This window comes from Prionailurus viverrinus, chromosome A3, assembly GCF_022837055.1.
Source record: "Prionailurus viverrinus isolate Anna chromosome A3, UM_Priviv_1.0, whole genome shotgun sequence".
Taxonomy (NCBI): domain Eukaryota; kingdom Metazoa; phylum Chordata; class Mammalia; order Carnivora; family Felidae; genus Prionailurus; species Prionailurus viverrinus.
The window spans coordinates 72,902,789-72,917,720 of record NC_062563.1 but is presented as its reverse complement, the minus strand read 5'-3'; the positions used below and the strand labels follow the sequence as shown (position 1 = coordinate 72,917,720).

The 14,932-nt window shown below is 37.3% G+C and overlaps 2 protein-coding genes across 13 annotated transcripts in view; one reads left to right on the top strand and one right to left on the bottom strand.

Moving 5' to 3' along the window:
• The window catches only part of ASB3 (ankyrin repeat and SOCS box containing 3), a 120,791-nt gene that overhangs the window by 12,758 nt on the left and 93,101 nt on the right, over positions 1-14,932 (top strand). The window contains exon 2 of one of the 11 annotated variants that reach the window (XM_047851438.1): positions 11,503-11,634. The exons of 6 other annotated variants lie outside the window; for them this stretch is intronic. The gene's annotated coding sequence lies outside the window, so the exon portion shown is untranslated. Of the gene's footprint in view, positions 1-11,502; positions 11,635-12,601; positions 12,623-14,932 lie in introns of those variants that run through there. 4 more of the 11 variants (XM_047851447.1, XM_047851446.1, XM_047851442.1 and 1 more) reach the window with 4 other exon arrangements.
• On the bottom strand, positions 4,559-12,452 carry CHAC2 (ChaC glutathione specific gamma-glutamylcyclotransferase 2). Of its 2 annotated transcripts, XM_047851453.1 has the most exons (3): positions 12,218-12,452; positions 7,501-7,536; positions 4,559-5,492 (listed from the first exon to the last, which is right to left on the bottom strand). In XM_047851453.1, exons 1-3 carry the CDS (start codon positions 12,350-12,352, stop codon positions 5,109-5,111), a joined length of 555 nt encoding a protein of 184 aa, XP_047707409.1. In that variant the 5' UTR covers positions 12,353-12,452; the 3' UTR covers positions 4,559-5,108. The 2 variants fall into 2 exon arrangements, with proteins under 2 accessions (XP_047707409.1, XP_047707410.1); XM_047851454.1 differs by lacking the exon at positions 7,501-7,536.

Here is a 14,932-nt window from a genome sequence, read left to right as displayed (position 1 = left end):
GAAATGCATAAAAAGACATTGTTAAGAGCTGAATAAATACACAGAAAATATAGTCACAGTATTTCTGGTGAGAAAAGATAAGCATAATTGGAATATTTCATATGTAGATTTCTTTTAAGTTTGTTTATTTTGAGAGAGAGTGCACGTGCATGCGCATGTGGCAGGGGCAGAGGGAGAGAGATTGTCAGTTCAGAACCCGATGTAGGGCTCAAACTCAAGAACTGTGAGATCATGACCTGAGCTGAAATCAAGAGCCAGAGACTTAACCAACTGAGCCACCCAGGCACCCCTCATATGTAGATTTTTAACATATGATGAGGGGGAATTAAGAATTGTAAGTGCATGTATCATATGACTGACTTTGAAAGAATCAGGGATGGTAAATTATAGGAGTATGATGCATTGATATTCATAGCTGCTCCCAAGTTATAATTTAAAAGCTATGTATCCATGGAAAAGAGAAATCTAATAGAATGAAATGTTGACTATAAAATGTTTGAATAATATCTAATAGATCAAATATGGTTCTTAAATTACAGGCAGGATTGATCTCATTATGAATCTCAAAGATACTAAAACCATGGTAATCTGAATATATAATATAAAGTAATATTAGGTAATACATATTATTACATCAGGAATTGTATAATGCTTCACACATGTTAAAATTAAATAAGCACCTTCAAAATTTAAAATAATCATTTCAGGTACTTTATTAGTTGAAAATGAAAAAAAATTCCTTTTTAAGATGAAATGCGTATCTGTAGACAATGGCCACATTTCAAAAATCAGTCTTTTTAAAAATTAAAAAAAATTTTTAATCTTTTTTAAAAATGTTTATTTATTTTTGAAGGAGAGAGAGAGCATGAGCGGGGAAAGAGCAGAGACAGAGAATCTGAAGCAGGTTCCAGGCTCTGAGCTGTCAGCACAGAGCCCGATGTGGGGCTTGAACTCACAAACTGTGAGATCATGACCTGAGCTGAAGTCAGACGCTTAACCAACTGAGCTGCCCAGGTGCCCCTTTATTTTTTAATTTTTAAAAAGTTTTATTTATTTTGAGAGAGACAGCGTGAGTGGGGTAGGGGCAGAGACAGAATCTCAAGCTAAGTTGTCAGTGCAGACCCTGATGTAGGGCTTGAACTCCTGAAACTGTGAGATTACCTGAGCCAAAATCAAGAGTTGCACATTTAGCCAACTGAGCCACCCAGGCACCCCAGTCTTTTTTTGTTTTAATGTTTGTTTGCTTATTTATTTGTTTTGTTTGCTTATTTATTTAGAGTACGTGTACAAGCAGGGGAAAGGCAGAGAGTGAGGAAGAATCCCACTCAGTGTCTGAGCTGTTAGCACAGAGCCCGATATGGGGCTTGAACTCCCAAAACTGAGATCATGACTTGAGCCTAGATCAAGAGTCAGGCACGTAACTGACTGAACTGCTAAGGTGCCCCTAAAATTGGTCTTTTGTACTTTCAAATATTCAGAGATGACATCATAACCTTTGTTTCCCTAAATGATAACTTTTTATCTGTGGAGGTGGTATTTAGATGGGATTTACCATTCTGGGTAGATTGAAGAGTGATTGTTGGAAACATAATAGTGGCCTACAGGAGTAGAAAGACCTACTTTAAAAAAATCTCCATTAGAGATTTATATTAAGAGTTTCTTTCTTTCTTTCTTTTTTTTTTTTTTTAGAATTTAGTATGGCCTTTTTCTTTCCTTTTTCTTTAAAAAAATTTTTTTAATGTTTATTTTTTTGAGAGAGACAGAGTGTGAGCAGAAGCGGGGCAGAGAGAAAGGGAGACAGAATCCAGAACAGGCTCCAGGCTCTGAGCTGTCAGCACACAGCCCAACGCAGGGCTCAAACTCACAAACTGTGAGATCATGACCTGAGCTGAAGTTGGACGCTTAACCGACTGAGCTACCCAGGTGCCCCTTCTTTTTCTTTTTTAATGCTTATTGATTTTTGAGAGAGAGAGAGAGAGAGAGAGAGAGAGACAGAGAGACAGAGTGCAAGCAGGGGAGGAGCAGAGTCAGAGGGAGACACAGAATCCCAAGCAGGCTCCAGGCTCTGGGCTGTCAGCATAGAGCCTGACGTGGGGCTCGAACTCATGAAATGTGAGATCATGACCTGAGCCAAAGTCAGATGCTCAACCGACTGAGCCACCCAGGCACCCCTAAAAGTTTCTTAATGTAGGGTTTACACTCATACTTTTCTTGAATTCCTAAAATTTGAAACCTAATATTTGTACTCTGAGGAAAGAGAGTCTTTGAGTTTTGTGTGTAATTAGCAAAGAATGAGAAAAAATGTCTTGAAAGTAAGACCCAAGGACTGTAAAGACAGACAGTTTTGCTAACAAAAGTTAAGTTAGGCTTTAGGCAACTTGATACCTTTTCATTCCTGCTAACTTAGAGGCTTTAAACCCTAGCTTCTAACTCAGTACTGTTTATTTAACTTCTCCATTTTAGTCATGTTTCTCCCTATCTCAGGAAAATTAACATCCCTTATTTCTGAGCTCTTTGGAATATGGCTTCCCTATAAATGCTGATGGCATATCATATTTATAGTTACATATTTTCTAACTTGTGACTGAAAGCCTAGAAAGACAAAAAATGGGCATCCCAAAGTTACCCCTTGCTCTTTATATTCTGTAACAATTATATATTAAATGGTAGAAGAATCACTTTGGGGAGGTCACACACTCTTTTGGACTTAGGTTTGTTTGTAAAATGAAAGGCTTTTTATCATTGAATTCACCTATGTGAGTCTTGGATAGGCTCATTATATTTGTGGGAATCTATATACATCTATAAAAATGAACTTTAACGGGATGCCTGGGTGGCTCAGTCGGTTGAACGTCTGATTTTTGATTTTGGCTCCATGATCCCAGGGTCATGGGCTGGAGCCCTGTGTCAGACTCCTCGCTGAGTGTGGAGCCTGCTTAAGATTCATTCTTTATCTCCCTTTGCCCCTCTCCCCCACTTGCATGTGCTCTCTCTCAAATTAAAAAAGATTCAGACTTAAAAAAAAATTAACATCTTTATGTAACAAGGTACCTGTTTCATTATATAAAAACAGTTAATCTTGTTTACCTCCTGAAAAAAAGATGCTGTATAGTAAAGATGGTGAAGTTCAGGTGGGTTTTTAAATATATCATAGAAAGATCTAGTGCTTTTAGAGTGAGAGAGAGACCTGGATTTCTGCTACTTAACAGATAAGTAACTGCAGGATAGTATGGAAACAAGCTCAGAGGAGTTACCCAGAAAATGCTTCCATATGTAAAGTGCCCAGCATATCCTTATGAGATGATCATTAATGTTAATGATCATTAATATTAAGTACCTTTTCTTGTTTTACAGGACAAGTGAAATGCTTTCTAGAAAACTAATAATGAAAATGTTGGGAAAATATTTAAAATAGTTACAGAGCTAAGTAAATTACTAAGTTAGGTGTTACTAAATAGAAAAACATGGAAAGGGCTACTTTCCCTGCTATGTAGGACAACTTTATTTAATGTGAAACTTTTCTGCCCCTGCCCTGCTTGCTATCTCTCAAAAATAAATAAACACTAAAAAAAAAAAAAAAAAAAAGAAGAAGAAAGAAAGAATCTTGATTAGGGGCACCTGGCTGGCTCAGTCAGAAGAGTGTGTGATTTTTTATCTTGGGGTCGTGAATTCAAGCCCCATGTTGGGTGTAGAGATTACTTTAAAATGTTTAAAAAAAAAAAAAAAGAAAAAATAATCTTCATTAGAATCAAGATCAATTCTACATGAGTTAATCTTATACATTTTAAAAAACTACAGTTCTTTTTTCTTTCATGTGTATTTTGAGAGAGAGAGAACGCACAAGTGAGCAGAGGAGGGACAGAGAGAGCGAGAGACAGAATCCCAAGGTGGCTCTGCGCTGTCAGCACAGAGCTGGACACAGGGCTCCATCTCACGAACCATGAGATCATGACCTGAGCCAAGATCAAGAGTTGGATGCTTAACCTACTGAGCCACCCAGGTGCCCCTAAAAAACTATAATTCTAAAAGTCATTTCAAGCACTAAACTTTCATTATATATATGGTTGTGTTAATTTGTAATATCAGAATGGCCATCTTTTTTTCAAGTTTCACTGTAAGATTAATACAAAGTGAGTGAATGACAGACTACATTTTGTCATTTCGTGGATGTGATTGGTACATTGTAAGTTGTGCTTTTTTTAGCGGAATTTTTTTTCATTCTAGTAAAATGCATTTATTCAAAAAAGAAGTATAGTAATTATAATTCTAAGGAAATTTTTATATTAAAAATGCCAGTCTTTTTGATTTAAATTGGAAAGGGTCTTATATAATACCTGAACAAGGAAATTCACAATCAAGGTTGAAATCTTGTCTATATTACCATATATTTCTCATTATACATTATTTTAAGATTATATATTCTAATTTTTTTTTTTCAATGTTTTTATTTATTTTTGGGACAGAGAGAGACAGAGCACGAACGGGGGAGGGGCAGAGAGAGAGGGAGACACAGAATCGGAAACAGGCTCCAGGCTCCGAGCCATCAGCCCAGAGCCTGATGCGGGGCTCGAACTCCCGGACCGGGAGATCGTGACCTGGCTGAAGTCGGACGCTTAACCAACTGCGCCACCCAGGCGCCCCAAGATTATATATTCTAAACCATGGTTACAGAATTACTGTACAGAAATATATTGAAGGTATTATCTTTTGGTTTAATTCTCTACAACTTGAAAATAGAATTGTGACATGAAATGACACAATTATTTTTACTCTGAAAATAACAAGCTCTGAACTTCATCCTTCATTGTACTTTTCTAAAGAACTCACTTCTCATGAGCAAGTGTTCAATATTATTTAGCTAGGAAACCATTATATTATTAAAACTTGAATTTTTCTTTAACTCTATCCCAGTATTTTAAATATTTATGTGTTTTAGGATATGTGCAATTAAACCACACATTTGATCATAGCTTGAATAATACAACATTAAAAATAAATAAGATCTTCAAGTAGACAAACATGTTTCCAAATCATATTGCCAGTGTACATGAACCTATTCTCTGAAGACTAAAAGCTCTGCTTGTTTGAAAAAGTCAATGATTAGGTCTTTATAAGCAATTGAGGTTCTGTTTTCCTTCTAAACGTTCCTTTACTAATTTTTCCAAAGAGAAAAGATGCTCATCTGCATCTTCTGGCACAATGTTCCTAATAGAATTTGCAAGTTCAAAAAGATATTCTGTATTTTTTCCACTTGGACCAGCTGCATTAAAAATTTGTTCAGCAATGTCTTCCAGAGGTGCAGGACCAAGATAATTAGGATTATCACATGTTCCAATATATAGCAACACACTAAATGGTTTTGTTGTGGGATCTTTTGGATAAAAAATGACTGTTGTGGTCCTGTAGCCTCCTTTCTCTCTGAAGTCAAGGTATGCTTTTACTTCTTCTTCCTTTCCTACTGGCAGTCTGTAAGCAACACCCCACACACAACCCTGTTGAAAAATGAAAAGAACGTATTATTTAGAATTTACAGGGCTAAAATAGGTGAAGATATGTTATGCTCTAAGAAAATAGCTGTATGTTCTTAGAAGTCAGTGTAGTTTTGATTCACTTAAAGTGCACTGAGGGGTGCTTGGGTGGCTCAGTGGTTAAGCATCCAACTTCGGCTCAGGTCATGACCTTACGGTTTGGCCCCACATTGGGCTTCGCGCTGAGCGCCCAGAGCCTGCTTTGGATTCTGTGTCTCCCTCTCTGCCCCTCCACTGCTCACACACTGTCTGTCTCTTTCTCTCAAAAATAAACATTAATTTTTTTTTTTTAAAGCGCACTGGGAGGTACAAACTAAACAATAAAGGAAATCAGCATTTTAAATTCTTCAGTCTGAATAAGTAATTTCTTGCACACTAGGATATTTATCATTGTTTAAGTTTTAAAAATCGTATCTTTTAACTAGTGGGACTGAAAAAAAATCAGGTGTTCACTTGGTCATTAAACACAGTTCTAAAGTTTTAAATCCTTAAACATTTCACTGATGGTACAGGACGGTAGTTTCCAAACTGCTTTATGGAGTGTTGTAGCCACTTGGGAGCTTACCTTTGGGGATGTAAGTGCTGGGTGCTATCTGGGAGGGCTTTGATACACCAACTTACTTTAGCTAAAACTGAGCGTCACTTATCTTTTTACCGGCTGTTTCCTTATTTACAGAAAGGGTTCTTTGTTTTAAAAGGTCTGTAAGAAAGCAATCAACTACTGAAGGCCATAGCAAGTTCATTTTATTCATTTTTTCACTGCAGGAGCTTTCAAATATCCTTTGTAAATAATTCCATGCAGAATACTAAATGGCAGTCTCTTTTGTTGAGAGCCCATGAACAAAGTGTCAGTAAAAAAACTGGCTGCAGAGGTTTTTTGGTTTGTTTTTTAGTGTTAATAAAATATCTGATATAAACAGGATTTATTTATAGTTTGTAGTTATAGATTATCTAGTTTTTTCACAACCTTTAATTATTAAACTCTAGGTTGCAAAGTATCTTCTTGAGTGAATTTTTTTTTAATGTTTATTTTTGAGAGAGTGCAAGCTGGGAAGGGTCAGAGAGAGGGGGACAGAGGATCCGAAGTGGGCTCTGCACTGACAGGCTGACAGCTAGCCCAATGTGGGGCTCGAACTCGGGAACGGTGAGATCATAACTTGAGCCGAAGTTGGATGCTCAACCAACTGAGCCATCCGGTGCCCAGTTCTTGAGTGAGTTTAACATTCTGTAGAAACAAAGTGCCGTTTATTGACTTTAATTAAGAGTTACAGTTACCAGTTTGAGGCCATTTTTATAGATGCTTTTCCTAATGTAAATTATGAAAGCATTTCATTATTTCACCATTATTCATTTCCTGTTGATAGCTGCTTGACTTTTGTATATCAGAGTCATTTCCAAAGTTAAATTTTTACCTTCACACTATGAACGTCTGAATCTATACCTCAATGAAATGATTGAAAATATTTAAGAAACAGAGGACTATCAGGTAAATACGTTTTCTAGTGCCCCAAACCTGTTTAAAAACCTGTTGTGCTACTAAAAAATTAGGCAAGAAAGAAAGTGGTAACTCCTGACAGGGATTTTTGCTGAGAATAGTATACTCCTAGCAAATACGAGAGTTTCAATGGTTCCACTTGATGTGGCAAGTATGGCCAAGTGTGCCTCAGTGGCAGTATGGCTGTCTGAGGCCTAGCGCCATTAATGCCAAATTCTTAGTCAATAAATTCAAGAAAAAAAAAAAAAAAGACTACATGCCATTTGGTTTTATTTTGTTGTCTACTGGGCATTCTGCATTCCAGCTTTTCCCAACAGTTAAAAAGAAACACAATAAATACAGAGAAGAATTCTAGACCTACTGTTCAAGCTGTCTGTGATGACTGTTAATAAAATTCCATTGATTATTAAAACTGAGAAACATTTCAACATTTTATATGATTAAAGACTACACAAAAAAAGAACAATAATACCATACCCGAGGATCTTCAACAAGAGTCACAACTCTTCCAGGCTGTTTTAAAAAAAGTAAAAAAAAAAAAAAATTTTTTTTCTGAATCACAGTTTATCAACTAACTGAGCATTACCAATTTATTGTTGACATGGAATATTTTAATTGTTCATACTAAACACCTCCATAAAGTACTCATTTTTATGATAAATTTTCAAGTGAATTAAGAATATACATTATCCAAAGTATCTTGACTTTTCTAAAAGATTCCCTTCAATTTATGTATATTAGCTATATTATATTCACTTAAAAAATGGATATATTAAAAAAAATACCTGTGACTAAGGCTCATGTAAAATGAAAGACAAAGGAAGAAGCAATTATAAAAGTTCTGATCAGATTGCTATAGTTTTATTAGGGAACAAAACATGCTCTTCCAGAGTGCTTTCCTATAATAGGGAAGTGGCCCTCAAATTTTAGTGTAGATCACAATTACATGGAGGGTTGATAAACACACTGCTTGTGTACAGTCCCAGAGTTAATGATCCTGTAGATTTGGAGCTGTTTGAGAATTTGTCTTTTTTTATTTTTTTTTTTAAGTACACTTCCTACCTGGTGCCAAAGGCTATGTATCTACTGACATGTTAGCATCATTAGTGAGAATGCTGAATTCTAAGCCACATTTTAACATATTTATTTGCCCATTGTCTGACACACAGGGAGCATAAATAATTCAGGTATTTGTGTCATCTTCATTGCTATTTCCTTCTGGTCTTTGTCCACTTGTATAGACAATTTGTAATCACGGAAAACATGGGATTTGGGATTATGTTTCTTATTTAATTTAATTACATTTTCCTGTTAGTCTTATCATACGTTTTATAGTTGCATAATGTATCATCAATGAGCTATAATTTAAACATTCCTGTGTTGTTGGGCATTTCAATTTCACCTTTTTTCTATTTAAGATAATGCTATAATGAGGACACATATCTTGGTGTGGGTTATGTAGGCACTTCCGTATTACTTTCAATTTCAAGATGAATTAGGAGCTATTTATTGACTACCTAGTGTGTGTTGTAGAGAAGATAAAACCTTAATTCTTGCTTTCAAGAGCTTATATTATAATTCTGGAACACAAACTTAACACATGAAACAGGTAGAGAACACTTAAGGGCTAAGATGTATGGTATGAAGGCAAGTAAGAATTTTGAGTCTTGGGTGGTCAGAAAGGAAAAAAAAATTCTGGCAAAAGGGCATGATTTACAAGTGCAGGCCTAGAGGCAAGACTACACCAGGCTAAATGTTTGACTAGCAGAGGGCCCCACCTGGAGAGATGATTCAGAAAGAAAATTGGAGAAATAGGATAGTCAGATTTGAAGAGCCAGAGTAGAGGTGACATTAGGGGACAATGGAAAATAAGAAGCCACTGAAATTTGGGAGAAATAGGAAATTAGGAGCTACTGCAGCACTTGACTAGTAGCTGACTGGCATGATAAAAGGTGTTTGGGGAAGATGAGTGGTAAAGTGTATAGTATGGTTAGAGTGGGAAGAAGGTAGACCCTGAGTAAGAAATGTTCGTGGTCCTGGTGACAAGTTCTGCATTCCACCTTTCCTTGTCTCCCCTTGTATCCAGCAGTCACCAATTACTGGTAACTGTCTGTTGAATCTTTTTCTGTATGTTGTTCCTCTGTATCCTTCATTTGCTTCCTTAGGGACCTTGTTGCCTGCCTCTAGTTTTGTTTACCTCTAGTCTATTCTCTACTTGGCAGTGGAATGACTTTCTAGTGCAAAAATTGGGTCACTCACTCCTGTGCTTTGAATTTTTTCAGGGTTTAAAAATTCTACAGGATAAAACTAAAAGTTCTCAGCATGATTTAACTACAACCCTTATTTCTTACCACTTTTTCCCTCAATCTGTACTGATATATTTATAACTTTAACAAACATTCGTATCTTTGGATATACCAGTGCTCAGTATAGAATGCCCTTGCTTTTCTGTCTCTGGGATATCCTCCTGCACTACATCCATAAAGGCTTGGCTGACTCCTCAGGTGACTTTGCAGCAGATTTTTCTCCTAAACTGTGATTTTCCCTTTTATTCACTTCCCTGTGGCACTTGTTAGGTATTGTTTGCATAGCTGTCTCCTAAGTGCTCAGTAGTAATTGTTGAAAGGGGAAGGAGTGGTAGAAAAGTCCTGGACTTAGGTGGTGGCAGCTGAAACAGAAAACAAGAGTACATAGGGACTCATTTTAAGGGGATATAAAGGACTCCCTGTGACAGCTTATGGAACAGACATGGACTTTGGCACTACTGAAAATTTACTTGGAAACATTTTCTAAAATTTATGTTCTTAGTCTCTAAAATACATATATATTATTGAGAAACAATGTATATTTGTAAGTCACATGAAAGGCTTTTGGGGGGACTGAAACTAAAGCAGGGGTCTTTCAAGCTGAATGGGTTGGAGGATATTGTGAAATGAGTCATTATAGATGCTTTCATTGAGTAATGAGTAATTTTTCTGATCCAAGTCTAGAAAAGTTAGAGATTTAGTAAATGTTCATGATTATCTCGTGTTAAAATGTTTCTTTTTGAAATTGAAATATATTCTCTCTGCTGTGAAAAATTTTTCACATTTAAATAAATCCTTAATTTGGGTGAGACAGTGCCAGTTTTTTTATATATATAAATGAGATGCTTAATAAAACTTAGGAAGAAATTAAAGTTTAATGAAGCTAAAAAGAAACCATAATTGAAGTAGGTTTGGTATTTTTCCCACAAATGTCACATTGCAGTATGTGGAAATGAGCCTAACATTTGTTTAATAATATCACATTTCATATGTAATGATGACTAACTTACTAGGAGCATATGTTGCTATAAAAAACATAGTCCTATAAAACATCCACATCATTCTTCTAATTTGCTGGATATCTTTGTAGCCTTTTGTATTTATATAAGGCTGGTGATCCATTGTAATAAAAAATATTAAAATAATATTCTTTCCAGTTTTAACAAAATAGTATACTTAAAAAAATACTTAGAGTTTCCTTTAATTTGCTATGATGTATTCTTTAACTAAAAATAAGTGTAAAACTATTAGCCATTGCAGTCCCCTTGTACCCCAACTTACCTGCCCTATATTTTAGTAAATTTAAGTAAAAAGATACTGGCTTTTATAGCTCCTTTCTTCTTTTAAAGAATCATGAGCTGTTGTATTGACTTGACAACTTCTTATTGTTCTGTTCCAACAGTGTACATATCTCAATATGCTATATAACAAACACATATGTTTTGATTGAAACTAGAGTAGTAAAATATGCTACCAAAACATTTGTAAGCATTTAATACTTCGTCATTAAAATTGGAGCCTTTCTTTCTTCAGAATAGAAATTTTAAGTGTTCGTATCTGACAACTCAAAAGGCATTTTACTTCACTTAGAAGTTTTATTTAACTCTTTAAAGTCTTAAACATTGTTTTATAATATATATATTTTTTAAGATTTTGTTTTTAAGTAATCTCTACACCCAGTGTGGGGCTTGAACTTAAAACCCTGAGATCCAGTTGCATGCTCTACCGACTGAGCCAGCCAGGCACCCCTCTTTTATAATAGTCTAGAAGAAATTTTGGACATGAAGCTCCTGTTGGCTTACAAATGTGCATTTGCCCTAAGTCACTACCGTTTTCCAGTCATCTGCCTACCATATTGTGTTTTGGGGCCAATATTAATTTCTCTTTAAAAAACAGTAATCAAGCTCATACATAGCTCTGAGTACTTTAGAGAACATACAAACAATAAAAAATTTTGTGCACTTCCAAAAGTTAGAAGGTTAAGTAAACCAAGTACAATATTTAAGTTATCCAAATTGTTACCCACAACCTTGTTTTCCTTGTGGATTGGTTGTTTTGCAGCCAATACAAGGCTGAGCTGCTACTAGTTTTCTAGTATACATATATTGGGATGAAAGTCTTCTAATGACTGAAAAATAGATCAAGGAACTTACATTTCACATTTATAATTTAGAGGAGAAACGTGGAGAAATAAAGATTAAAATAATGCTGGACACAGTAATGGGCACCGTGTTACTCAAGTAACAAACCGAGAACTCAAATATTTAACTTCGCCGATACCTGACAACCAAAGGAAGTGATCACGGTAAGCTCCTTAACAACCGGAGATAATTTTGGAAACTAGTTCCTATGTGGCCTTAGATGTCATAAAATAAAACCTTTGGAAATAATATGCTTGTTTAAACTTAAACCAATGAAAGTCTGCCAGAATGCAGAAATGCCAACAAATTTAATTGCTAAAAAGCTAAAGCTGAATGTGCAGGTTGATTTTAGTATTCAACTCCGTGGTGAAACGGAGATTGATTTTCCCGCCGTTTTTTTTTTTTTTTTTTTTTTTTTTTTTTTAATGGCAGAGGTCGCTCACATATGGGGCTTCCTCCCAGCCCATCAGCCTTGGGCGAGCTTGTATGCCTTTGCCCCTGTTTCTTGCTTTCCCAAGAAACTAACCATCAGCGTCTCAAAAGGCTTCGGAAGTAGTGCCCTTGGTTTGGGAGAGAAGTAGAGGGCAGGTGAAGAGAAAGGTGCACAGATGTAACAGCATTATTCCTAACTTTCTTGCTCGGTCATCGTAAATGTTGGGGTGGAGGTCCAGCAGAGTAGGACCGCGAGTTGGGTGGGAAGCGGCGCTCCGAAGGCAGTTAAGGGTGGGGGGCTGACTGGCGCCTCACCTTGCCCGGGACCCCGCGGTGGTCGGTGCTCCCCTGCCAGAAGCGCCTGTTGTAGCCTGTGATGTATCCAACCAACTTGTCCTGATAGGGGAAGTCCACTTTCCAGATCAGGGACCCGTAACCAAAAACCCACATCCTTTCCCTTGCTCTTCCACTGTGACGGCGGTCGACCCTCAGCTCTGGTCTCTGCGGTGCCGGCACCAGCGGGAACTGCAGCCTCGCAGACGCTAGTAACCGGCTGCGAGGGCGCAGGCGCAATGGCCGCGCTGCGCAAAGCACACTGGGACGTGTAGTTCGAGGGATGTATTACGACTTCGTCAGTCAACGTTATTCTGTTTCCTTGCTTGGGGTATCAAGAACGATTGATCTTCGGTTCGCTAAGCTGTGGGTTCTTTTTCAGCCTCTGTAAGTCACCCTAACTTCCTGTTGCTCATGTGCACTGGACTACAATACCCACAATCCCTTTATGGGATTTGTGGCTCAGAGGTTGGAACTGTGTGCTGTTTTCGGACGCATTCAAGGAGAAACGGAAGGGCAGAGTCGCGCCTGGTGTCGCGGCCGGTGTGGTGTAGATTACGGGGAAGAGACGTACAGGAACCGCGGTTGTGTCACGTAGGAAGACATTTTGTTCTGCTTTGGAATTGGGTTTTTGTCCATTTAACAGCAGCCAGAGGAGTGCAAGTTGTGAATGCCGTATTTGACTTTACACCTAAGAAACTCACCTTTCTCATAAAAGCGGGAAGTTTACGAGAGAAGTTTTACGCCTGCGGAAGAACTACTAGTGCTTCAGCTCATATCAATTTTACGCGCTAAACGACCTTATTTATCTGTAGCATTATCAGCAGCTCAGAAAAGAATAGGCGAAGGTTTTTGCCTTATGTACAGGCTGTAGAAGCGATATGTGGAACCTGAAATTGTGTACAGACTTTGGGTTCTGTGCATTCTGGGGAGAAGCTTTATAGCTTTCATGAGTTTTTCCAACAGGTGAAGATCCTAAAAAAATGTTAAGGTCTGCAGCCTAGCGCCACTACTCCAAAATATTGTTTAGGAGGCGCACTCAGACTATCATGCTGTGTTTCTGTATGTGAAAATAGAAGCCTTAGCAAATCCTTGTTTCTTGAGATTTTTTTTTTTTAATGTTTATTTTTTGAGAGAGAAGAGCGAGCGTGTGGGGGAGCGGCAGAGAGAGAGAGAGAGGGAGACACATAATCTGAAGCAGGCTCCATGCTGTCAGCACAGAGCTGGAAGCCGGGCTAGAACCCACAAACTGCGCTATCATGACCTTAGGTGAAGTCAGATAGTTCACCAGCTGAACCACCCAGTCACCCCTTTCTTGAGGATTTCTATTTCATCGTTCTTAGCTATATAAAAGAATACTGAGACACCCAGGTTCAGAGTATTATTTGAAGTGTTAAGAAACCAGCAAGAAACTGCTACAAAGAAAAACATTTTAACAATAACCAGGCCTTAGGGTACCTGGTTGGCTCAGTAGGTTAAGCTTTTGATTTCAGCTCTGGTCTTGATTTCCAGGTTGGTGAGTTCCAGCCCCGCCTTTGGCTCTGTGCTGACTGCTCAGTCTGGAGGCTGCTTTGGATTCTGTGTCTCCCTTTCTCTCTGACCCTCCCTCCCCTTCTCACAGTCTGTCTCTCTCTCTCTCTCTCGCAAAAAATAAACATTAAAAAAAAATTTATATAAAAAAACATTAAAGAATAACCAGGTCTTTTTATATATTCTCCAAGATTAAGTGTCACATCGCTTGGGATGCAGAAAATTTTGAAAAAAAGTATCTGACCATTCATATACTTGCCATGTGGATCCAAAAATTGACATTTTGCCACAATTACTTTATTTCTTTTTTCTCTATATATGCTTTTTAATCTAAAACATTTAAAGTAAGTTGCATTTGTTACTTTTCATTGCTATGTACTTAAAGAATAAGGACTTTCTCCTAAAAACCATAATGCCATTTCTAAGGAAATTAGCAGAATTACATAATCAAATATCTATTACATACTCAGATTTCCTTGTCTCGTAATTGCTTTCTGTAGCTGATACTAACTTTTTTTTTAATTCTTTAGAAAGAGAGAGAAAGAGAACATGAGCTAGGGAGAGGGGTGGGTGGAGGAAGAGAGAGAGAGAGAGAGAGAGAGAGAGAGAGAGAGAGAGAGAGAATCCCAAGCTGGCTCCACACTCAGCACAGAGCCCCGACGAGGGGCTCAATCCTGCAACCCTGGGATCTAGACCTGAGCCGAAATCAGGAGTCAGACTCTCAACCGAGTGAGCCACCCAGACACCCCTGTAGCTGATACTTTGATATTTTTTTCACCATCCAGGATCCAGTTGAGGTTTATATATCACTTTTGGTTGTTTGACTTTATGCTTTTATTTAGTCAAGAGCATAGGAAAATTTCTGTAAAAAGAGATTTTACATACAGTTGATGCATGTGAACTAGTTGGTATTAAGGTTTGAGGGGAATGGTGATAGTACATTTCTTTTGGCTTCTTCCCTTTAGAAGCTCAAAGATACTACCCAGTTCTGATATTTTTTCAGGTTATTTCCTGTTAATCTAGATCCATTAACAACATTTGTAATTATGAGGAAGGCCAGTAAGATTCGGAAAGGGATTCATACTTGTTTTCACTTGAATGCTATTTTTTAATGTCTTTGGAGGAGTATTCTTAAAAATTTTTTTTTTTTAACGTTTATTTTTTATT

Coding starts and splice junctions, on each gene's coding strand:
- CHAC2 (XM_047851453.1), bottom strand. CDS start 12,352: ATGTGGGTTTTTGGTTACGGGTCCCTGATCTGGAAAGTGGACTTCCCC. Junction 7,537..12,217: donor ACCGCGGGGTCCCGGGCAAG/GTGAGGCGCCAG, acceptor TTTTTAAAACAG/CCTGGAAGAGTTGTGACTCT. Junction 5,493..7,500: donor CTCTTGTTGAAGATCCTCGG/GTATGGTATTAT, acceptor ATTTTTCAACAG/GGTTGTGTGTGGGGTGTTGC.